A 25,483-nucleotide genomic window follows, 5' to 3' on the forward strand; every position below is an offset into this window, starting at 1 on the left:
TTTTTTAAATATTTTATATTTATTAAAAAAATTTATTATTAAAAAAAAAAGGCCTCATTCATTGGATTCGCCTTAGGCCCCCAAATGTATCGGGCCGCCCCTGCATGAGGGAAGCGATGCATGCACTTCCCCTCCAATAACCAGTGGAGTCCACGTCGGGTACCCATTTATGAGCGGAACGGAGGTGGTGCAAATCCATTCCCGGTTGGTTGGCAGCACGCAAATAGCACCTCGCAGAGGACACTTCGCGCTCCAGCCTTTCTCGCACCAAACCCACTTGGTCGAACAAGCCATACCACTAAGGGCCTGTTTGGAGAGGGACGGAAAGAAAAGAGTGTGATGAACGGCCGGTCCAAACCTTAGGGAACGGAAAAAAAAACAAATAACAAAAAACGAGAAAAAAATCCTTTTTTTTTTTTAATAAGCCGGTTAGTATGAGTACATTCAAGAAAATTAGAAAAAAAAGATATCGAAGAGAGGGTGGAGCAAAGTCATAGCCCTCGCACAACCAGCCGTCGGAATGCTGCGCAACGAATGAGACGACCCAATTAGCTGCGTTGTTCATCTCACGGTAAGCATGAGTAACTTGGAAAGCCACACAGTTTCTCAAAAGATCTCTAATGTCCTATAGCAGCAGGTGCTCATCCCCTGCTTTCACGTAACCCTGAATCTACCTGATCACAGTAGCCGAGTCACCTTCCAAATGGATGTGTTTCGCCCCTAATCTGACCTGCGTATAGGTGATCCCTTCCCAAGCAGTTCTAAACTCGGCTCTAGAAATAGAAATATCATAGAGACATCTACCTCTTGTTGCAATCAGTCTGGAGTCAGCATTTCTAATCACAAGCCTTGCACCTCCTCGGCCTCCCTCCTCAAGCACACTCCCATCAAAATTTACTTTGAGAAAGCTTGGAGATGGAGGCTCCTAGAAGACAAAAATCGTCTAAAGCGCTCTAAGAGCTGAGTGGGGGCTTCAGATATTCCTAGCTATCCTAGATCCTTCGACGGCTTGATTCTGAGCAAACTCCTCTGCTTGAATAACTGCCCTGACAGCCATGGTCCTCAAGCTCTGTCTCTGACTCTCGAAGGTTCTAGCATTCATGTCTAACCATATATGATATGCAACATAGGCAGTAATGACACCCCCAGAACTCACGACCGGTGTACTGATGGATCCCTTCAAGCAATTAAGGAGAGACGCTACCAAGCTCGAAGACTGCAAGAATCTCTAGTGGCCCCTTGTGAACTGCCACACCTAAGCAGCTCTCATGCATCTCTGATCAGTACATGCTCAATGGTCTCCTCCTCCTCCTTGCACCAGTCACAAGTGGAAGGGATGCTCATACCCCACCTGCTAAACACTTCCCTCATCGGAAGGCAGCCCACGCCACCTTCTAGAAGAATAAAGAGATTCGGGGGTGAACTTGGAGCCTCCAAAGCCATCCACCATCCATCGACCGAGGCACCTCAACTTTGTACAACTCTCCAAGGTCGCTAGTTCTCACCTTGGATCTACAAGTCGAGCACTAAGTCCTATTGTTGGGTCCTCCCCTCCTAGGCACTAGAACGGCCAAGATCCGCTCTGCTAACTGATCACTAAAGAAACGCTGGACCTAAACCGCATCCCATCTCCTCTCGCCTTATTTGAATAAGTACCTCACTCTGAGGCTCGAGCACTCCACATCAACCATGGTGGACCATAATCGAATAGAAATATCCGTCATCCAGGAGTCGTTGACCACATCAATCAACTAGCTATCCCCAACAATCTACCAAATTCGGGCCGTCACCTTCGGGGTCCTAGAGCATACCTCTCGCCAAATGAATGAGCTGTGATAATTAGCCTGGAAATCTGCTGCTACGGTTCAATCACCATACTTGGCCCTTATCAGAGAGCTCTATAGGCTATCTGGCTCAAGCAAGAATCGAGCAACATGTTTGGCCGCCATCATCTTCCTCCTCATTAGTAGAGAGCAGATACCCAGACCCCCACGGTCTCAAGGCTGACAGATCACCTTCCAAGCCATAAGATGAAGTCCCCTCCCGCCATCTCCCATACCCCATATGAAATTTTTAAATAACTACTCCACCTTCACCAGGGAGACCTGGGCATAGCTGTTTGGGTCATCAAATAAACTGAAACCGAACCGAGAACCGATGTCACTAAAGTCGCTCTTCCCATCATGGAGAGTATTTTCGCCTGCCATCCTTCTAGCCTCTACCTAATGCCCTACTCGATCTCGTTGCACTCTACCATCCGTAATCTCCTCCCAATGATGGGTACACCTAGGTATCTCTAGCTGTCAGCCTACTCCTCCATACCCAGGATCTCCCTAATGTCGGTCCTAAGATGCTGCTTGGTCTTCGGACTAAAGAGGACACCGGACTTGGATAGGTTGATCTGCTGACCAGAAGCAATGTAGTAGCCCTCTAGGATTCTTCTAAACCTTCAAGCATTCTGAACAGTAGCTCAATCGAGGAGCAAGTAGTCATTTGCGAAAAGGTGAGAGATTGACTCGGCGTGCGGAGTGGGTCTATAGGCCTCAAGATTCTGTGTCGCAGTGGTAGCCTGGAGAGCTCTGGACAGGGAGTCAACACAAATGATAAAAAGATAAAGAGACAGAGGGCAACCTTATCGAAGGCCAACTATGGAGTGGAAGAAAGTTATAGGCATGCCATTCACCAGGATGGCGAAAGACGAATCCTAAATATAGCCCATGATCCATTGGATCCACACCTTATGGAACCCAAAGCTTGCCAAGGAAGAAGATAAGAGGCTCCAAGTCATCCGATCGTAGGCACGCTCCATATCCAGCTTGACCCCCAAGAGACTCCATCGACGTGCTCTCTAGAGGTCATGCATAAACTCATGTGCAATCAGAATATTGTCAGATATGTTCCGACCACCCACGAAGGCCCCTGCTCTAGCCTAATGAGTTTAGGAAGAATCCCTCTGAGTATGGCAACCATAACCCTCGCAACAATCTTGTATAAGGTGGAACATAGACTAATGGGCCTGTAATGGCCCGGCTCAGTGGCATTTAGCCTCTTGGGGAATAAAGTAATAAAGGTTCTCTTCCATTTCTGAGACAACACTAAAGTGTGAAAGAACTGTTGAATAGAAGCCACCACCTCATGTTGAATAATGGGCCAAAATCTCTTAAAGGATAAGGGAGAGAAACCGTCCGGCCTAGAAGTTTTACCAAGGACCATACAGCCTCATGAACATCCCTAGTCGTGATCGGCCTGGTGAGATTCTCGTTCTCACCCTCTGAGACCCTTACCTCGGGCGTAGGATCAAAGGTAGGACTATCACCCTCCTGCTGGCCCGTCCAACTCGATCTGAAAAACCTGAAGAAGCTTCCGGCAGATACTCCTTGCATCCTCTATCATCTGGCTATCATTGTCTCTGATGCTCCGAATTTTGTTCCTCTGTCTTCTTATCTCCCTCCAGAATCCATTGCATCCTGAACTTTTGCCGCCAGAAAGTCTCCTATTGGCACAAAAGTGAATGATGCAATGCCAGCTGTGCATGGAGATCAGCCAAGTCCCAAGTAGAAGGACTCCTTGCCTCTCCTCCTTGGCTTGGAAAGAGGCGATGGAACCTTCAGTCTCCTCCAGTCTCTTGGTAATGTCACCACCCTTCTCCTTGTTTCACCTGCGGAGGCAGCATTTGAGTAGCTCGAGCTTGCAAGTAACTCTGTACAGCACATCCCCCTTGACCGTTGTGCCCCAAACCTCTTGAACTAAATCCCAAGAGCACAGATATGACAACCATATCTTCTTGAAGCGAAAGAAGGTCTGGTGAGGGATGAAGGGTTCAATGCTGATGAGAATTGGGCTATGGTCCAATCCAATGTGTCAGATGCTGGACATGGTAGTCCGGAAAATGTTGGATCCACCCCGTCGTGGTGAAGGCCATATTAATCCTCTCCCAACCTCTCACTCGCCCCTGCCGGTTGCTGCACCATGTGAACCTTGAGCCAATGAACCCCAAGTCCACAAGACCATTGATAGAGATAAAGTTCTGGAACTCCCTAACCTTGGGCTTGCCTGAGAACACCTTCCCCCCTAGCTTCTCATTTGGCCCATCAATACAATTGAAGTCTCCGGCTACCAAGAAGGGAATGCCTTATTGTACCATACATGAAACCTCACTCCACAGCTCCTGACGCACCTTGTTATCTTTATTGGCATACAGAGCATAAAAGCACCAAAGAATACCATTACCTTCAGTAATAACCATAATAGCTTGATGATTGCATCTATGAAAGATGTCGAAGGTGGAAAAAATCCAACTTCCACATCACCACAATGCCCCTGAATAGCCCCTAATACTCAATGGCCAAAAAGCCCCAAGAGGGAGGGAAACAAAACCTTGCCAACTGAACGCTCTGTCTAGACAACCTCATTTCAAGAAGAGCACACACACTTACCCCATTCAACTACACAAATCTTCTAAGGGATGCCAGGAAGGAAGGCATGCCATCCCCTCTACAATTCCAAATCAACAACTTCATTTAGGGTCAATCGAGTCCTCCACCAGACATTTCCTCCCATCTGATTCGCTGATCTCCCTATGGCCCATTGCAGACCGCCCACTACACTCGGCTAGAACATAGACATCTTCTTCCGCAGTCGAGCCCATCACACAGCCTTCAACCTCCTTACCACACTCCCATGATCGGACTCCACCGCCTCCAGCTCCTTCCCCCTGCATCATCGGCAACGACAATAGCACTAGGATTCACCGGTGGCGACTTACGGCCTTCAGGTTGAGGATTCGTACAGTCTGATTGGGTCGAGCCACCACTCACTTCCTCCCTCACACCGCCTCTTGACTTGGTGCATCTTCCAGAGCAGCTGATGCCCCCTCTCCAGCCGACAGAGCAAGGCATAGGGGGCTGCGGGGTTCCGACGATGAGGGGCCTCTTCCTCCTTTGAGGATGCAGGGGGTCGCATATCTCAGGGGCTTCATCCCCCGCTGGGCCAGAGAGAGGCCGACCTCTCTCGGGCCCGATGGCTTTTGATCCATAGCAGGGCTTCTGCCCCGCTTAAAGTGGCCCACTTGAGACGTAGCCTCCAGCATCGCCACATCCACTGGCCTAGTCCACCTCCACAGCCATCTGGGCTTGGCTCGCATCAGCAAGTGAGTCGACCCCAACTTCCGACTCGGACTTGAGTTGACTTGCTTGTTTAGCACACGGAGTCGAGTTCGAGATGTAATAGCCCTTCTCCGAAGATCATCGGGGGGCTACATTTGATGGCTTCTACCAGCCATCCAAATCTGGTGGTGAGCTGAGCGAGCTCGACAGGTTCCTTGGCGAACTTGGGCTAGAGTGGGACGAGCCCGGGCCAAAGGTGGACTCCGAGCCAGACTCAATCGTCTTCCTCAGCCGCACCCCGCTCCTCATCGGGTTAGGTTGCCGAATCTTGGTCGTTGCAAGCCACGATTCGAACATAGGCTTCCCCATCAGCTTTGCACCTTTCTCCTCCATCGATGTCGCTTTCTCCGGATCCGTCTCCACCACCATAGGAGTCGGCAAAACCCTAACTCGCCCATGGTCTTCCCCCTCCATCGCCGGCACAAAGAACTGACATTCCTCTTCTTTGTGACCTATTCTCCCACAACATAAGCAAAAGGCTGGGACATTTTCATATACAAAACTCTGCCAAAACACCCTATTCCACCCCCTAATCTGGATACCAGGAATGAGAGGTTCCAGGGCATCGATTTCTACCTTTACTCGGGCGTACCCCAGCTTCTAGAGCTACTCGGTGAAGTCGTCGAGTGCCACCGGCAGGCCCCAGCAGCCGCGATCTCCATTATTGAGGTCTTCTCCCAGTATTCCAGGGGTAGGCAGGGCAGCCAAACCTAGACCATAGCCCTTTTGGCCTTATTAGTACCCAGTATAAAGTTCGGAACCTAGGGTTCCATGGCCATTAGGTGCGCGGCCACGAGCCATTGGCAAGGGTCGCATCTTGGTCGCGCTCTTGCCGGAAGCAGAAGACACATAGCTCCTCCACCAACGGAAAAATTTCAACATCATAATCAAGTTTACCTCGGGTTTTGAAATCTTGAGCGACCCATTCCAGCGGTACCCTCCGCCCCAAGCGTCGTGGAATGATCACCGCCAACTCCTACCCTCTCTCGAGGCTTCGTCATGATCCATGGGCAGCTCCAAAGCTTTGGTAATGCGCCTTTTGAAGAGTCTCAAAAGCTCCTTATCGGTGATTTGGTAACTCGTCCATGTCGGTTGCCGGAGAGGCCCCTTAAACCATGCCAGACCAAGTTCGACTCCTCTCCTCCTGTCCACGATTCATTCGATCCTCGCCACCAAAAGCCTCCTTCGTTGGCTTCACCTTGCGATCGGCCATGCTCCGTGCCAACTGCCCGTTCTCCCAAAATACCCAAAACAGCATAAATATTAATGCATTTGCGACACAGAACGCGACCTCGAAAAATCAGCAAGATCTTTTTTTGCCCCATGAACCCATGACGCTCTACCTCCCACTTCACCCGCTCTTTCATTTCCTTTCTCCCTCCGACCTATCCTGTCAGATCCGATAGGTGCTCTGCTTCTCCCAATCAGACGCTAAATCTATATCAAAAAATTTGTGACAGATTTTTTCTTAACAAACAATTTTCCATCATTTCTATTGCTCAACCTAGTCCTCATAATTTCAACAAATGATCTATTCTATGTAAAAAAAAAAAAAAAGAAGCTACCAGCTTTCAAAAAAATTTAGAGCAAACTTAAGGATATTTCTAGCTCTCTTCCAATTGTCCAATTTTTCGTTTGGTTTCATTTTTTTTAATTTCTTTCTAATTGATCTTGTTCTCTCTTCCAAGTTATAATTTTTTTTTTTCTATTTTAACAAAAGCAGGGTGGTTCCTTTTAGCCTCTCTCTATTATAAAAAAAAAAATCCAGAAGTACTTTCAAATGCCAACTTTGAATGTGACCTTAAATTGTATTCAAGGAATTGCCATTGTTTCTACTGTTGCAAGTAACCAATTAGATGAAAAAAATGACACTGCACAATAGACATTTAAAGCTAATTAGACTGTCAAAACTTGAACACTGAATTTCTCCTATGGTACCATAACCAGCGTAAAAGAATTTATCAAAAAAATAATTAAACACCCCATTTTTAATGGGTAACATTATCACTTGATCAAAAAAAATAGCATCATACATCTCCACCATGGTTCAGCTGACAGAGAAATCCAAGTATCTTTCCCCTGGCTCCAGACTAACTTGAAATTTGAAAATTTGAAGAAGCAAGCAATAAGGAATCATTATAGTTGTTCAAGAACTAAGCACGAGGTGGCCTACAGATGCAGTAAAAGTAACACAAAAGCTCTCCATGGTAAGTGAAGCGGAGGAACTTCATTATGGCGAACTATAAGACCAGAGATTTCACTTTTGATTAAATAGAAGCAATTGTTTCATCATCACGCAACTACCAACTGATGTTTTCTATCCTCAGAGATCATAATGATAGCACGACACGCTTATTTAATCAGCCACTCTGATTAACAGATGATGGCAAAAGCGATATATAATACATGACGATGCACCAAATTTCTTCACCAGGATATGAAACTGATTTAAGATTTAACAAAAAATTGGAAAAAAAAAAAGAAGATATAGGACGACCTGCCAACTATACTTACATTACAGAAAATGTAGCTATTCACATTTTAACAACATGCTTCAGCTGGTAGTCAGCTGAATGTGAAGATGAATGCTCATACATGCTTTCCAGTTAGGTCAAATGGTCACCCATCACTCCAGTTATCATCATCACCACCCTCGTCACTACCCACAAATGCCTGATTAAATGAAAATGACATGAGACACGAGAAAATCATAAGATTAAAAGAAGAGGAAGGGGGGGAGGATGAAAGAAAATGAGACAAGCACAACCTGGCGAATTGCATTTGCCTTCTCCAAGATTGCAGCAACATTGACATTGGTGGTAGGTTGTGGAACATTAGTTGGCTTTGATGTTGTGGCACGCTTCAGATTAAATGTCTGCAAATTAGCAGCATTGACACAAAAAGCAGTTTGATTAATGAAAATAGTTAGCACAACCCACTGAAAGCAAATATTTGCTCTTATTAACTCTTCTGTCTAATCAGTATTGGCAATTATATTAGGAACTCAATCATTTAGGATGCCGGATGCTGAATTGCCCAAGCCTCAATAAAATTCAGACAATGAGACCGCATAAGAATCTAATCCTGAATACGAGGAAAATAATCAACTCACCAAATGGATTCTGGGGTAAGATTATTTATTTTGTCTTTTCATAAAGTCATTTGTTTTATTTACTTGTCCTTTTCAAAGAACCAGCCTAAAAGGTGTGTCCCTTAGCAGTTCTTAACCCAAGAGAACCACCAATACTGAAAATACGCTGGGATAGCCTATCAGCAGACAATAAATAGTTGCCAAAAAATAATGAAAGGAGAGCCCTCTCAAATATAGACGAAAGTTTACCTTGTTCCTTATCTGATGAAGCATCTCTTCCTTATTGCTAGTACTCTCATTTTCCAGTTTTTCGTGTCCATTTAGTTTCTGCTGATCATGCTGCAGATATCGAGTATACATGATGAAAACATACATCAGAGACCACATTATACATTTCCAAAACCTTTTGAGTTAATTGTCCTTTAACTCATTTAAGAATCAGTCATGAATTGTACAGACAACCAACTTGCATGAATTGCAGTTTCATGAGTAAGGGCATTTACGCTGCCTTTCCACCACAAAAAACAAGATACTTTGATTCAATATGGTTATTAAAAAGAGCATCAGATAGAAAATGCTTTGCCATGCCTGTTAGTGCAGTTCTGTGTGCTGAACTACCAGTGGCTGGCAACCCAATATTCATCTTACCCATACCCATGTATGAAACTTTTCATGGGCGAAAAATCAGCCCCTCCTAGTATCACGGGTTTTCCTTAACTGTCGTCCCTGAGATGCATTCCCTCCTATTTAGCCAAAAGACTAAACTCTTTAATATTTAACATTTGAGAATACTCTTTAACATTAGCAATTTCTTTAGTATCACCAATTCTAGAATCATGGATATTTTGATGAAAGGGCAATCGTCCAGAGAAAATAACATGTAAAGAGGAGGACTAAGGGCAACTCAGCTGCTTTAAAGTTAATTTTAAAGCTTTGGCACCCCACCTAGAGATGCAAATAGGATAGGTTGGGTCAGGTTAAGACTGAATCCAACTGACAAAATATACAACCCTTACATGACCAACAGAATTGATAATCAACTCGACTTGAACTCAACTCCAGAATTTCTCTTCTTTCTTTTCTTTTTTTCTTTGAGATAATAGGAGGGGGTTTCTACTGCAACCCAATTTATCGAGGCAATAAATTTTAAAGAGGTGTAGGTGAAATTGAACCCATGTCATGGGTAACAACTCTTAGGAACTTTACCAAGGGAACCAGTTGACACCTGCTAACTCTAATTGTTTCAACAAAAAGTCAATTTGGGTAGGGCTTTGTCAGGGTGCATCAAGTCTGATTTGTTCAGGTGGGATTTATGTTAGGTCAGGTCAAAACCTAATAGCAACAAAATAAGAGATAGATTGGTTGGGAGCCCAGATTTATGGGCTAGAGCTTGGATCAGGCTGGGGACCCTATTTCGGATATCTGGCAGAGTTGGGTTGCCCAAGCCTTCAACTCAAACCCATTCCGAGTTGAAACTGGGTTGACATTTTCCAACCCAAACCTGAAGCGAGTTAGATAAGTATGGCCTCAACCCCTCTCCAACCCAAACTACGGGTTTGGTGGACCTAGGTTCAGGTCCCCTCCAGCACAAGTCATGCCGCTACCCCCAAACTTCATCCCCCCATTGACTTCCTTTATGCAGATGATACTACTTGTGCTTATTGTTGACTAGCCACATTATAGTAATGTCAGATCTAAAGTATGACATTGCACTAGAAAATCTTACTATTGGATATTCAGCAATGCTAATTTGTTGATGATGGTAATGAAAGAGAAAGCAAACTGATACCGAGATTGAAACTTACCTTGTTCCTGATTTGATGGAGCAACTCTTCTCTTAAATCCAATTCCTTGTTATTAGCAACATGATTTGACTCTTTGTGCCCGTTCAGCTTCTGCTGATCTTGCTGCAAATAACAGATAAAACATAATAAGAAAAAGAACCAAGCATGTTACATATTATAATACTCTTGACAGCTGAATGTAAAAAAAAGGAACCAGATAATAAATTAACTATTACTGTATTCTCTTTGAGATGTGGTGCAATCACCGCAGAAATATGTGGTGGCTTTTTTGGAGCACTTTGTACTTGCTGCTGAGAAGCAAGTTTTGGAGTTTGTAGACCACCCAACTGGTTAACACTGTCAGCAGTATTAGCATCCCTATCCTCTCCTGAAGCAATTAATGTCTTCATTATTCTCCACTGCATTGGAGGGAGAGGTGGCGGTGGTGGCAGCTGATCTTGGGATTGCAATGTAGATGTCACTGGATCATCTCTTCCTTGTTGATTTTTCAAAGAGATAACAGATTCAAGACCTGGGAGGTCCACTATCGAACCAGATTGAAAAGACCCTGTGCCTTTCTCAGCCTCCAAATACACATATCTGCCGACTGTATCTATGCTGGAATGGTTCAATTGCTCAAATCCCATGTAGCTAGAGAGGGATGCTGTTGAAGATGAAATTGCTTGTGAATCACCATATATCTCATGGTCTTCACATCCATTTCTTACCTCTTGTTCCCATAGCTCAGAGTTCGAATACGAGCGAGGGCTGAGAGGATCCTCAGAAGAATATGGACAAGATCTACAGAATGTGTCATCATCTGAATCAGAGCCACTGTCTGGCAAAGGAACACTGGACCTTGGAAGCAATTGAAATGATGGAAACATCAAATCTTCAATGCTTTCATGGAGATTGCCATTGGGAAATTCCAGTTTCAATCTGGAGTCCAAGCCATTCAAAGGCTGAAAAGAGATCTTCATGTGTTCAAGTGGCGGAGAGGATTGCTCTGAGTAATGTGAAGTAGAAGAGAGAGACTTTTTTAATGATCCATTGCCAATCTTTTCTTTGGTACTCTCTTCATTGGACTCCTGAGATACAACTCCAGTTGGTACCTTCTTGTGGTTATTCGCAAGGCAGCTCTCATCTGACTTCCTTTGTTCAGCATTCGTCACTCCAGTCGGCATAGGAATATCAGCATATATAGGTGATGCTTTTCTTTGAAGAGTATTTACAAGAAATCTCTGTGCAAGGCCAGTAAAACTGGATGACATAATGTTTGTGTTTGGGCCAGCTTCACTGCATTGTGACTCAATATTATGAGCAGCTGATAGTTCAGCTTTAGGAGCAACACCATTGTTTCTTGTTACAACAGGTTCATCAGAGTGAGCATGAATGCTAGTAAAAGATGGGGAACAAGGTGATATCTGCTTGACAGGCCTACCCTCATGTTCATGTGTGTTGAAAGATGGGGAACAATTGGATGGATCATTCTGTTGCACCACATCATATGTTCTGACAAACAATTGATCACCACTTAAATTACACTGGACTGAGGAATTCGAAGTACGTAGTGTCCCAGCCATTTTGTCCATAGAGCCAAAAACATTTGATATGATTTCATTCGGCATATCTTTAGTGTCTGATTTGGAAGCTAATCCACTAGCATGCAACTTAGTCTTCCCTGTGTAGCTTGAAAGATCACATGCATAACTTTTAGGATCAGATACAATATTCTCGCTTGCAATATTTGGAACACCAAGGTCTGGAGGTTTTGAAGGCTCAACTCCAAAAAGCCCAGCATTTGTCCAGAGTTTAATGGAAGACACGTCAGCAGTATCAACAGAAGGAGAATGTTGAGAGATGGATGTTTCAACAGGAGCTTCACTGCCCAACCTGGTTTGCAAACTAGGAATGCTTGAATCAGCAGATGGATCACCATCAATGCCTTCATAGACATTCATTCTCATAATATCATGAACATTATTTTCAGAAAAATCATTGTCAACAGAGCACTTTGAGGTTGAAGGCGAGTCAGTCATGTGAGGTGACTGCATACTGTCCAGACAATCTGAAGATACTAAGTTTGAAAATTTTGGAGACAGATCTTGGCTCAAGAGCCCATCAGATGCATTCAGAGCTTCATTATCATGGGAATCAGGAATTTTCCCCGCTGTCTCCAGCATCTCTCTAGTTCCAGATTCCATTCCTTGAGAACTAGAGTTACACACTGAGTTCACTTCCCGTTTGGTTTGGCACTCTGCTTCTGTCTCTGTCTCAGATTCTAGTGTATTGAGTGCATCCATATAGTTGTCTGTCTCACTTGTGATTTCATCAATGCGGTTTGCACCAGATAATGATACTGATACTTTAGCAATATCAAACAAAATGTCCTCTTGATCTGAGACTCTAACTTTGGTATGATCCACTTTTGGTGGCTCAGAGTTTACTGGCAGAGACTCTGAATCTTGGACCTTATCCACAATTATGTCATCACATGATATGGGACTTGCAGCCTTAACAATTTCAGTTTTTTCATCCCAAGTAACAGAAGAGTATCTGTCAATGCTTTGCCCTTGCAAAGAATCATGTTGAGAATTATCTTCTCCAACATCTCCATTAGGTTCATCATGTAAAACAGAAGCACAAGAACCACTGTGTTTCATATCTAACTTAGAATCAGAAACTCTATCATATTCTTGGTCATCAGACACCACTGAACGGCTTGTATCCAAAACTTCTTTAACACAGCTCGACCAAATCTTTGAACCAAAAGACATTCTTGATTCACTAGCAAGTTCAGGATTTAATCTCATATCAGGTGTCGATAAATTCTGGCTTGAAAAGCTTCGTGCATCAGTGCTTGGAGATGCAAAAGGTGAGCTGCTAGCTAGGCTGTTAGTTTTGCATATATCAAATATATGATTAGTTTAATATTCTATAAAGAAGAAGACAGGTACTGTTTACTAGTAATCCATTCTGTCTAGAATCAGAAGAATCTACCAGCTATTGTGCCGCGATATGTGTGCTGCATGAACTTCTCCATTCCTCAGACGCGATCCTTTTCTCTGTATATACTTGTATAATACACAAGATTTTTAGGTTCTCATTTGTGAGAATAAAACTCTCGGTCATCACATGAAGGCACAGCTAACAAACCTATAGTCGATGCTTGTGGTTTTTAACTATAAATCATAGAAAGTATGACTAATTGGAAAGCCTGTATATTCACACTATAATTTTTATCTAAAATGGCTGCCAGTCCTCAACCTAAAATAATGGATGATTAAAAGTTTTGCAATAACTGCACAGTGAACAAAGAATGTCCTACCATGGTCGGAACAGTCCAGCAGAATTGATCCTTCCCGAAATTACATAGGTTTAAGTAACACAACATGATAGTTGTCAAACTTGTGCAGTGCCATGCAAGAATCAGGCTGGTTTTAGTAATATTTAACCCTTTGGGAGTGTGAGGGTAAGGGGGTGTATTTCCAGCTCTAACCAAACACATTTAAGTTCAGCTAGGCATACTGCTTCTAGTTATAAGGTTGACTAATATATTATTATTATTATTATTATATATATATATATATATATATATATATATACACACACACACATTTTGCATTTCTTTTCACCTTGTAAGGCCTTTCAAGTAGTTCATCTGACAGAGATTGGAGGGTTGGACTCAAAAAGAAAAGCAAAAATTGCTTGTACCTTGATCTTCTGAGCTTTCTTTTCTTTCTGTGCATGTTCACCTTTCTCTGATTCTGACAAAGTCCAAAACTCTCTTAAAGTAGGATGGATCTGAATATTTCTTTAAACAAGCTCCAGCACCAGCACTATCATATCTGAAAAGTACAAGCAGATTATTTATATGATTAGAAGAAAAATATAAGTCTTTCCGACATATAGAACACATAAATTATAAAAAAATCTCACTTGTCAAGCAGGTACAAACGTGGTGGATCACGACATTCTTCATAGAAATCCATCATAAAGCATGGCAATTCATTAGATAGGAGGCGACTCTGCTGGTTTTGGAGATCGGCATGCCAGACACAACCTGACATTGACATTTTGCCATCAAGGAACTAAACTACCATGGTCCCATTCTTAACTTAAACAAAAATAATAATTCCAACCGTCAGTTTATTCAATGTATCCTGGCAGCATATAATTGTAACATATAATAGCGTGAAGATGCTTCATGCCTGTATATTGCAGAGAAATGGTGACTCATTTATCTATTGCTGTCACAGTGTAAGAAAAGAAGTTTGGATTTTGGCGAGTCCTTTTCATGTGCATAGGGAAGCATCAAAATTGTTTGGTGAAATTCAAGACTGAATCTTGGTTCACCGATAAGTGCATGAAGGCTCTTCACAAGCACACACATTCAAATCCTTTGTCACATTAAATGGAGAAAAACAAGATGATCAGTGAAAATAAAGAACAGCTCCTGACAATGAGGTGGAAGCTGATGTTATGTTTACTAATACAAAAGGTAACTTTTGTCATATTGGTAAATATTGCCACATAAACAGGCACTACTTAATATCTTCTAGTTTGCAGCTTATTATCTTTGTCAGCCTTTTTATTGCCCCTATTTTTTTTCTTGGCAAACACCTTGCCAGTCCAATTCAGTTACCATGCATGATATTATCTACCTACAATTATATCGATTAGTTATTAAATTTAATACGGTATAACAAAAAAAATCTACTGTTTCTCATTTTTAAAGAAAACTTTGCTTAGAATGACTTCAGTGCGTAATCATGAAGATAAATCCTCCCAAATGACTATGAACAAGACATCTTGCTACCAGAGAAGCGCAGAGGCTAAGTTCCTCTCTATGGTCTACTAAGTACACCATACAATGACCGGCAATTATATATTAATCTGAGAAAACACAAAAAAAAAGAAGCCAAACAAGGCTGGAAAATTTTAAGACCATTCCAAGATCTCAATGTGGACCGGTGTGCCCAACACGTATTACCCATATATCAATAGGCACAGGTATTGGCAGAACAAATGACCAGACAGCAATAGCTCAGATTGTAGCTTTGAACCAATTGATCTGCAATCTTACAATTAAAGCTTACTTGTGCTAAATCAATTGGATGCTTATAATCAGCATAGGTAGAAGGCTTCTACTTAAGGTCTCCAGAGGATACTGACATATAATAAACTAATGCAGACCCTATATTGACAAGAAATGTTAAACATACACAATTAACAAGAATCCACTGAGCACTTTCTCGGTAAAAGGGGGGAAAAAGAATCTATTGAGCAACTGTATTATGTTCTTGATCATACAGTAATATTCATGGGTATGATCTGAGCCTTTGGAGATGTGAGTTGCCTCTCCACATTTCATACTTGCCACAATTTTTGAGCATCATAATATTCAATGAAATATATAACTTAAAACTATACAGCTTCCAACATCAAGAACAACTAGACCATTTACAATGAGGATGGGGTCAGCTTAGATGACAACTCTAAGCAAGATGAATCCACAAAAGAATAGAGCAGACTTGCACAAAAGCTGAGTGCAGAGGAAAAGCATTAGGAATATCTGTGGCACTTTTGGACCTGCAGTAATAGATATTTGACAGCATTTATGCTAAAATAGCTTACATAAATCTGCTACCTGCTACATAAGCAAAATGTATATGGCTTGTTTGACCATGAATGGCCTTCTCAAGTGATGGAAGTGCTCCTTCTATGTTCTTTACTCGAGTCAACATTTTACGCCCCCTTGCAGCTGTCGTTGTCACTTGTTCATGCAGGTCATGGAAAACATCCGCAGCAAACCTACAAAATAGCAAAAAGGTTGTCTCAGTACAAGCATGATAGTTCACAGTTTACACATAGTGACAGGCCAGACGACAAATAAAGAAGAAAAAAGAGTTGAAGTACAAAAGCTAGCAGTTCATTTTAGCAAAAAACCATAGATATTATGTACAATCTAAGTGAGCACCTGTACAGGTGAAGTTTGGAAGCATACTAACAACCAGGATATCATTTTAAATTATGTTAGCACAGGGCACATGCTATGCACATGGTAGACAAAGGACAATGAGATAATAATGGGTTTCAATTATCCTACCACCAGCAAAATGTTTGGTGACTAAGGCGTATGCGCTCATACACTCATTTTTGTTGGCATCTCTGTCTCCTCTCTCTCTCACACACACAGAAAAAACAACAACAGTAACAATCCCTGCACATGAAAATTCTCTCTTAGGAGAACAAATGAGAGGTGTACTAGTTGAGCTTGAGACAGTCTGTGGCCTAGCTAGCCTGACCATTGATTTGCCATAGGGGAAAGTAAAATAGCCATTTAGATAGTTTAACCACCAACGACCCTTTTACATCATGGTTTCCTGCTAATTCTTAAACCGTCATGTCTAGGCTCCTGGCATGTTGTGCCTCATTAAGTCCATTTCTTCCCTACACTTACTTACCCTTTAATCCCCATTGATAGCCCAGTCATCAAAATTAGGTTAATGTCCACAACAGAGAGGACTCACACTCTTATATCCTAATTGTTCAACATCCAAACCCTGATATTGAACTAGTTTGGATGCAAAACCATGAAAGGAGGAACCATCTTTGATAGTATGCTCAGCGCACTTCATTTTGCCTCTACATGGCACCTCCAAAAACACTTTCTATCCGCTCCAATCCCTAGAAACAGAAAAGATAAATATGTACTTCTTACATAAAGAGCCTATTTTCCCAAAAAATAGAAAGAGTACTGTATTTTCCCAGAGAAATTCTTGATGGTCATACATAATCACACACTACCAATGCTTGAACAGTCATTTTTAAGTCCCACGTAGTTTGTGTCAACCTTGTCAGTTGGCATCAACTCTCTTAACAACTTAATGACCATTTTCTAATGCACATCTTCAAAATCCAACTCAGTAAGCCAAAGCTCAACCTAGTCCAGCTAAACTGTCTTTGTCCACTAGGCTGTTCCAACTAACCCACCACAACTACCGCTAACTGCTGACTTCCCACCTTCATCTACTCTTTCTGCTACATCTCCTTATAAGCATTTGCACATGTACATCTCCAGGATCCCCATTCTGCATTAAGAGGAAGCCCTTCTCCAAATCGAAACATTTCAAATTCCAGTAATAATCTCCAATTACTCCTCTACCATTTTTTTTCGACCCTCAATTCCACCCTATGAAAGAATCTATGAAAGAAACTATCAGCTGGCTTATCCAAATCAATCAGAATCCACAAAACGCCTTCCCAACTATCTGAATCTTCAATCTCCTTACCTCCATCTGGTAATCAATTTCTAGAAACCCAACATAATCCTCAAAATCTTGCCCAACGACCTACTTTGGAAATAAATCTGCACCAAACAATTCATCATCATGCCAACTTATTCTTCATGGTATACCCCATCTAGCTAGACAGTTCACCGACCCGATTTGAAACAGACCACAATCACCACTCACAACAACATGCTCACTTGAATTGTTCTAGACATGGAAACCCTCCAACCCGCCCAACCACCCCCAAGTGGTTTTCCTTCTAAATATATTCCATAAAACAAGTCCCATTCAACAAATTCTTGGAGTGCCCTTCCTTTTCCAAGAAATTAAACTAAAAACATTCGAGGTAAAGGAAAGGAGTATTAAAAATAATTTTTAAAAAACACACAAGCACACGCATATAAATTCACGATATAGCAACAATATACCGTAAAGCGATGCAGAATATGAATGTTGAATTGAAGCGAACTAAAACATCTTGCCGTAACTAAATCTTTTAAACCTACAAAAACAAAAGAAGAAGAAGAAAATATCTTTTAAATTTCCAAGGGCATTATGATACGCAATTGAGTGCCAAAGGTCCGCACCGTTATGCAAGAAAGACAAGAAATCAAGAAATCAAGAAACAGAACGACAAGAAACAAAAGAAATAGTGAGGGGGAAAAAAACAAGAAGCAGCAAGAAAAGAAAGAAAAGAGGAAGACGAATTACTCGGCGAGATCGCCCAGCTGCCTCAAGATCCCAACGAGCCCCGCGACCGCAACCCCATCCAAGAGAACCTTGGAGTCCTCCTTCTTGGCCGGCCCCCGGTAGAGCTCCGGATCTCCCAGCCGGTATTCATTCCTCACCTCGAACCGCACGAGCGGCATCCTTGCTCCCTCCCCTCCCTTTCTTCGCTCACCGCGGAGGAGGAGGACAAGCCGTCTCCGGCTGTGATCTGGCGAGCGAGAGACCTCGAAGCCCAGCTCTCATCGCCGAAGCAAAGCCAAGCGATTTATTATCTAATAATCCAAAGGTTTACAAGAGGACAGTTGGGCGGCGGTGGCCGGACCGACAACGACGGCCTAACTGTCTGAACTCGGCGTTCTCTCTCTCCCTCCCTTTCTCTCTCGCCGTTTTGGTGCGGCCGCTCGCTCGTTGCCTTCGCCCCAAGGCACTGCCATTCCCCTCATTCGGAGGACACACCCCGGAAGCATAAGTAGGCTCTTTTTTTTTTTTTTTTCACACAGAAACCTCACACAAACCTCGCGTAAGCACTGTCTACTGAGTCAAGAGACAAGTAGGTTGTTTCCAGATGCCCTCAGTTAATTAGAAAACGACTTGTTAGCACCCAATATGCTTTTAACTTTAAATTATCTAATAAAAGAGGAAGGAAAGAAAAGGGTTGTCTTAAATGATCATTTATTATTACTAAATCTCAGTGGCAGTGGCAGGGAGGCCCCAAACAAGTAGCTTTGAGAATAAATTTAATTTTTCTTCCATCTACATTAATTAGCAATTGTATGTGTTAAACATGATATCTCCTTGTATTTTAGCCATATCATAGCAAAAGATTATTTGGGTTGTTGGTATTAAGTGTTTTTAAGTTGTTGGACTTAGTTTTTTTGGGTAATGACTTGTTAAATACAAAGGCACGTTGACATATGACAAAGGCTTGCCCATTAAATTATTAAGAAATAAATGATTTTTTTTTTGGTAACCATAACAATGATCAATTATATGTTTTAACTATTACAATAATTTCATATCTACCAGTCGTATTATTCTTTTTCCAATGCTGGCTTTAGACTTTATATAAATTTATAGTCAATCATTTTGATTTTATAAAATATAACTGTCAAAATAAATTAGTGCATCAAAAAATTTTATAGGAACACTATATATTTTAATTTAAGTGCTTAATGGTGGTGGCCCCTTAGACCAGAAAAAAGCGAGGAGAAAAGAAAAGGTTTGCTTCAAAGATTACTAAATTCATTTTTGCTTTGTAACGTTCCATCATGGCTGTTACGATGGCTTAAAATATTTGTGGCTATAATTATTGGAGTGCTATACCAAAATTATTAGAACCACATTGCATAATGGACAATAATTTCCCATAACTAAACTTTTGGGAAGATTAACAAAAACAAAATAAACCATATGCTAATCCACAAACCAAATTTTATTATGCATTGCACATATCATTTTTCACATACTATATTTAAAAATGATAAGAGATGGGGATCTACTCTCTTGTACGAGATATAGTTGCATGTTATCAACACTAGTCTCCAAAATCTTGCTCAACCCAAGATCCAATTGCTCAACTTGACCATCAGCATGAGGGACTTGTCATCTGAATTTCGACTAATCATCGGTTCATGCGAAAAATACTTTCTTGAGTATTTCTTGCGAGAGCTTGTGCAAGTATATATTTAGTCCTATATCTATTATATATTAGAAGAACTTAGATACTCATACAATGAAATCTAAATAATACTTTCAAGCAAATTTTTTTGGATAAGATTCTATATTATTATAAATGATATCGGAGTGGATTTGACTTGCAACCGATGCAGACTGGAGAACACTATATTATGAGTTCTTTTGAGATTGACCATAGACCAATCGTTATGTTTGTGATTAGTTATGAAGATGCCAAGGCTGTATAGAAAAGCAACGGCCGAGCATATGAGGTACATTGTTTGCATTGTCGATTACAATTATCGAAATAGATAAGCACTCGGTTAAAGGCCATAGAAGGACAATGATTAATTGGCTGGCTGGAGTCTGGTGGGACTTCTGTAGCAGAAAAGTTTCAACACATAGGTCCATGTTGTATATCCTGTTAGTTCTCATGCATGAAAGCAAGCTCAAATAGAAGCACAAAGGGCTTTTGGTTCCCTCCTTTCCCTTTTTCTTTTGGGGGCAACATTGTTTGCTGCTGCAAGTTGTGGCCTGTTGCATGGTACATGAGCTTCTCATATGTGAGTTAGATGGTGCTAAACCGCATTCAAGTCGTGTCAGATCATGACAAACTACCACACTAAACCATACGTTGTCCAATACATTTCTAGTCCATGAGTTCTTGAACTTGACCCATATATGGAACAGAAGGGCAGATTTGACTGTGGAGTAAAATAAGAACTCCAAACTTGTAAGAAACTCATCCAAAATAGCTAGTCAGAATATATTATTTGAGTTCTTTGATCTTATATAACTATCTAAAATCTACTCATCGAATAATCGAGATAAGACTGAACACACGCTTGCACGGATCCTCACAAACTCTTCCGTTTAAGTTCTGACATCCTTATCAGGCTAAAAATTTACATTCATTCAAATCTAATCATAAGCACTACGATCGGCTCGTAGTCAGCTCTAATGGATCTGTGTTACAGTGTCCTCTAGTTTACATAGCTTATGAGTTGCGTCTACTCTGATATTTTTTTAACAATTTAGAACCTCACCTAAAATAGCTAGCTAGAAAGTATTATTTGGATTTCTTGGTCTTATACAAGTATCTAAGATCTACCAACTACCAAGCGAATAATCGATATAAGACTAAATATATGCTGGGTCCTGGCAAAACTTCAGGGCACTCTGTTATAATTTAATTCTCCATGCTGGGTCCTCTACGTGTAATGATACATTAGGTGAGAAATCTAAGCGGTAGAATCATGTCTGTTTTTTAACTCATTGTGGTTTCGCTTTCCACCTTCCCGAACTCTTGCACCATTGAACCACCCTCGAGGACCATTGGGATCACAAGTCCATTGCTTCTTCTCTTAGGGAAACAGCTCAAATGGCAGAAGAGAGTGGAGATCAAGCTAAATAAAAGCTAAATGGCAGGAGGAGGGATAGTTCAGGTGTTTGTTCCACGCTTGTGCTGCTCGTTTATTTATACTGTGATAGCTTTTCATCCATGTAGCTTTTTTGTTGGCACACCATCTTGATGCACACGAAGCAGCTTTTTCATACCTTAGCAGCAATTTTTTATACTTAAATCAGGTTTTCTAATAATTAAAAGGCATCTTACGTGCATGATGTTATTGGACTCTAGCTAATAAGCTAAATGCTAGAACTAAAAACAATTTCAGAAAAATTATTGTCTCCATCTGACATGAGAAGTATGCTTGCATAATTGTCTTCCAGATAGAAATATATAGTAGAATTAGATCATGCGATTCTTCACTACCTGTGTAAAGCCGCAAGAGTAAAAACTCCTGGAGTAAAAGCTCATGACATTTTGATAGCCAGGAGTCGGCTCAAAAATCAAAATGGACGTATACCATTTAGTGACAGATGAATCTATCAATAGATATTTATAGTATTCTTTATTATGTCGGCGACAACTAGGTAGGTTAGACTTTAGAGATGAGCAAGAATCTATTATCAAGATGGCCCATGCATCCTCACACATTTATATTATGCAGTAAGATCTTGTCATTGCCGCTAAAAATGACACTATATGGGAAAATAACTGTACACATTTATATGTTCATCTATCTAGGACCAGCAAAGTAGTTGGAGTTAATGATCGTCTTCAGTAATACTGTGCAGACATGAGCTCCAAAAGCTTAGATTCTAGTTAATAACACATTAAAGGAACGTAAAAAACAAGCATAGAAAGCTTAAACAAACTATAGTTCCACATGATGTTATCCTAGAAAGCTAACCATGCCGGATCTCCCAATTATGTAATTCGCCAAAGATTAATAAGTGCATCTGATCATGATTGCAAAAATACTTCTTATTATGTCAATTTGTCATCCTCGTCGATTTATCGACTCTAGCTAGCTATTAAGATCGAATGTGTAACTTTGGTTATCTACTATAGATAACCAGGAAATTCATGCAGGTTAGAATATGGTTTCCAACAACCCCATGGTCTCATTAAACAAATCCAATAAGTAATCTCATGTAAATATAAGGGCAATTTTGACCGAACACAAAAACAGGTGTCACCCTCTCTCCACATATCAAGCAAGGAAGCAGGTAATGGCTATTGCAAGCTATCACTTTCCTGGGAGAAGTCCAAATTCCATCATGAGATCCAAATATATATGGTGGTGCCTGAGATTTGTTTGGTGTCTGAAAGCAACACAACACAGGTCAATCGGATCAACTCATCGCCTCTTGAAGTGTTGGAACGCAGCAAAAAACTAGATAGAGATCGAGGAACTTTTTCCCCTGTTCTTCTCATCATTCCTACTTTGCCTTTGAAGTCACCTTACCTACCCTGTTTTCTATTTTTTTTTTTATGTTATATCTGAAAGGCTGAGTAAAGTGTAAGCATTGCATAAAAAAAGATTTGTAGCAATTACTTATCCCTGTCCTTGATGCTTTAATGGGCCTTTGTTAAAATAAGTGGACCAACTTTTGTACTCGCCTCCCTCACTATAAAATATAATAAGAAGAATAATAATTGTGGAGCACCGGCATGCCCTAGTTTGTTTCAAAATTTTTCGCCCTAATACTGCATTCCGTATCGATTCTATATTAGCACAAAATCAATACAATATGGTATAAAATTTTTTAGCATACCGAATATCAATCTGCCATATATACTAGACACCAATACCGAACCGATATAGTACGGTATGCTTCATACTGCTTGGTTCAAATTGGTACAGCATATCATAGTTTGTTTGCATATTGAGCTTTTTTCTGATTCTTCTGGCTTTATCTTTGAATTTTTTATATTTTAGTTGAAGTACTGTTAATATTGGAAGCTGGGAAAAGTTTTTTTTTAATATTTTTTTTTTATGAGAAAAGAAGGTTGGGTTGGTTCTACTGAAAACTTGCCGACTTGATATATAAATAAAAAGCTATCAGCTTTCGGATATCTGCTAAGAAGTTGTGAATTGCTCGCTCTACTGGGTGGTTTAAGTTAGAAATTGTAAGGATTCCGGCTAGCCATTTTGGATGAGATCCTGGGTTGTTACAGAAATGGCCTTCTAATAAAAAATTGGAGCTGCAGCAGTTTAGCTATAAATGAAGAGCGTTGTAACAAATTAATTATTTTTAAGGTTGTAATATGGTTCTTTTTTATTATTTTTTATTAAAAATTAGGGATGATCCTAACCGTCTATTAGATAAGGATAATTAAGACAATTACCTCTCGGCAGGTGAGGAACCAGTTGCCATTTTTTTTTTATTTTTCTGGAACGTGTTTTGACTTGGTTGAACCAGATCAGATATTCTGGGCTGAGTCCGATATAAAGACGGCTCAACCCAAACCTTTTCTATTAAAATTATTTATTTATTTATTTATTTTAAATAGTGTCTCTCCGCCTCCTAAGTCCTATCCATCTCCCACCCATGAATCCTATTCTTTCTTGCTGCAGCCCACCTCCATGTCGCTGGCAGCCTCCCAGCGGCCGCCTGGCTCCTTGTCGGTTCGCCTTCATCGACCTCCAGGATCTTTTTCAAATTGCTAACCAATCCAAATAGGTCAAGCTGAATTTCTAATGTTGTAATTTGAAAGCCATCATATCTGACATACATTGCTAATGCCACAATTTGTAACACTTATATCGTACATTCTTCCTTCACGGAAAAAGAAAAGAAGGACACCAACTAATTATAAGAGCATGTTCATAAAGTTATGGTAATAGTAAAGAATAGTAGAGAAAAAAACTATAGCTATCCATATTTGCTCTTATATCACATTTGTTGAGTTTTAGTCAACACTAGTTTAGAACTTCTAACCTAGCACAAGATTGTAAGCCAACAAAACTTTGATGGCATACTAAACATCTTTAACAAGTTTGTAGTATTTCAACAAAACAAAATCCTTAGCTCTTTTTTCCCTTGAAACAAAGAACACTAAATTAATGAAACTTCAAGCGCTCAACATGCAGTTGAGGTGGCAAGTCCTAGGAGGTTGCCAAACGGTTTAGTTGATAAGCTATACTAGCGACCTAGGTTGTATCTTGTCATCCAATGCTAATTCTCAAAAAAGTAGCAAAATCGTAAGTATTCTAATCCTAGAACATTTCTTGTTTTTAATCTTGAAAGATCCTATGCATGACGCTTATGCCAAAAAATTTAAAGAAAATGCAAATGGACGTTCGAGGTTGGGGATCCCAGGTTTTCTTACTCGCGAGCACACTGAAACTTAAATGACAAGAAAAGATGATGAAGGACATCAAACATTACAGCACTTGTCAATTGCAACCAATCGACTGCACATGTATGTCTCTAATTTGCTCTCATCACTGTGATAAATATATAGTTCAGTGATCAAACATAAATAGATGATAAAATAGCTAGGGTCAGCATGGGGAGAAAGAAAATGAAATCTTTATCTAAGGATAATGTATGTAAAGCAATCAGGAAGCAAACAGCTACAATTTGGATTCATTCGGACCGATCGGTTCTTGGAGTTATGGCTAAGAAGCTAGACTGACCCGGTTATGGAAGATCCCTTCAAGTAAATCAGATAGCCAATCTAAAATTTGAAGATTCTGACTTTGACTTACCCACACCTGCAGAAAGTGGGCCAAAAATATGCTCAATATCCAGGCCCATCTGCCAGCGATAGAGGTCAACCTTGGGCACATTTGAGAGGTTCGGGTGCATCTTCAGCACGAACGGGTGATTGAACATCTTTCACAACATCAACCGATGGATGGCACTCCATAATGATCTCAAAGCACTTCGAACTTTTCATTCATCCGCCCGATGAATCTCAAAGCAACTATTGCATGATCTGATGGTGGATTCATATGGAGGAAGATGGATCATTCCTTGATCGACGTAAATGTAAAATGGAGGCTTGGTAAGAATCATCGTATATGAATGCTGTGGTCGGATGCGGATTTAGCTCTCACAAATTGTTTTGTTTTTGCGGTCAATCTTCTCTGCCACATGATTTGTGGCATCTTCTTCTCTTTTTAGTTTTTATATAAAAAGATTACACGTTGCGGTAGAAAATGTTGAATTAAAGATCTGGGAGCCACCACAGGATTTTGAAATTTTTGTTTCAATTTTAAGCATTATTAGTAGAGGCTAGTCATATTTTGGACTAGCAGCAAATCAAACTAACTAAAGAGGAAACGGCAATAAATTTCCTACTGTAAGAAAATATAAAATATATAAATAAATCTACTTCATCCTATAAGTTTAAGCTTTTAGAACAAACATGCTATCAGAGCAGAGGTC

The 25,483-nt window shown here is 40.8% G+C and overlaps 1 protein-coding gene across 1 annotated transcript in view; it reads right to left on the reverse strand.

Annotated features, from left to right (window-relative positions):
- LOC103723066 (SCAR-like protein 2) overlaps positions 1-18,563 on the reverse strand; it is a 28,206-nt gene extending 9,643 nt beyond the window's left edge. Inside the window, 12 exon segments of the mRNA XM_039129610.1 lie at positions 3,352-3,493; positions 7,789-7,838; positions 7,933-8,040; positions 8,506-8,595; positions 10,062-10,163; positions 10,277-12,932; positions 13,041-13,105; positions 13,755-13,823; positions 13,825-13,888; positions 13,980-14,103; positions 15,691-15,854; positions 18,047-18,563. Coding sequence (XP_038985538.1) covers positions 3,352-3,493; positions 7,789-7,838; positions 7,933-8,040; positions 8,506-8,595; positions 10,062-10,163; positions 10,277-12,932; positions 13,041-13,105; positions 13,755-13,823; positions 13,825-13,888; positions 13,980-14,103; positions 15,691-15,854; positions 18,047-18,204 — 3,792 coding nt within the window. The 5' untranslated portion in view covers positions 18,205-18,563.
- Positions 18,564-25,483: the final 6,920 nt, after the last annotated feature.

This window comes from Phoenix dactylifera, chromosome 8, assembly GCF_009389715.1.
Source record: "Phoenix dactylifera cultivar Barhee BC4 chromosome 8, palm_55x_up_171113_PBpolish2nd_filt_p, whole genome shotgun sequence".
Taxonomy (NCBI): domain Eukaryota; kingdom Viridiplantae; phylum Streptophyta; class Magnoliopsida; order Arecales; family Arecaceae; genus Phoenix; species Phoenix dactylifera.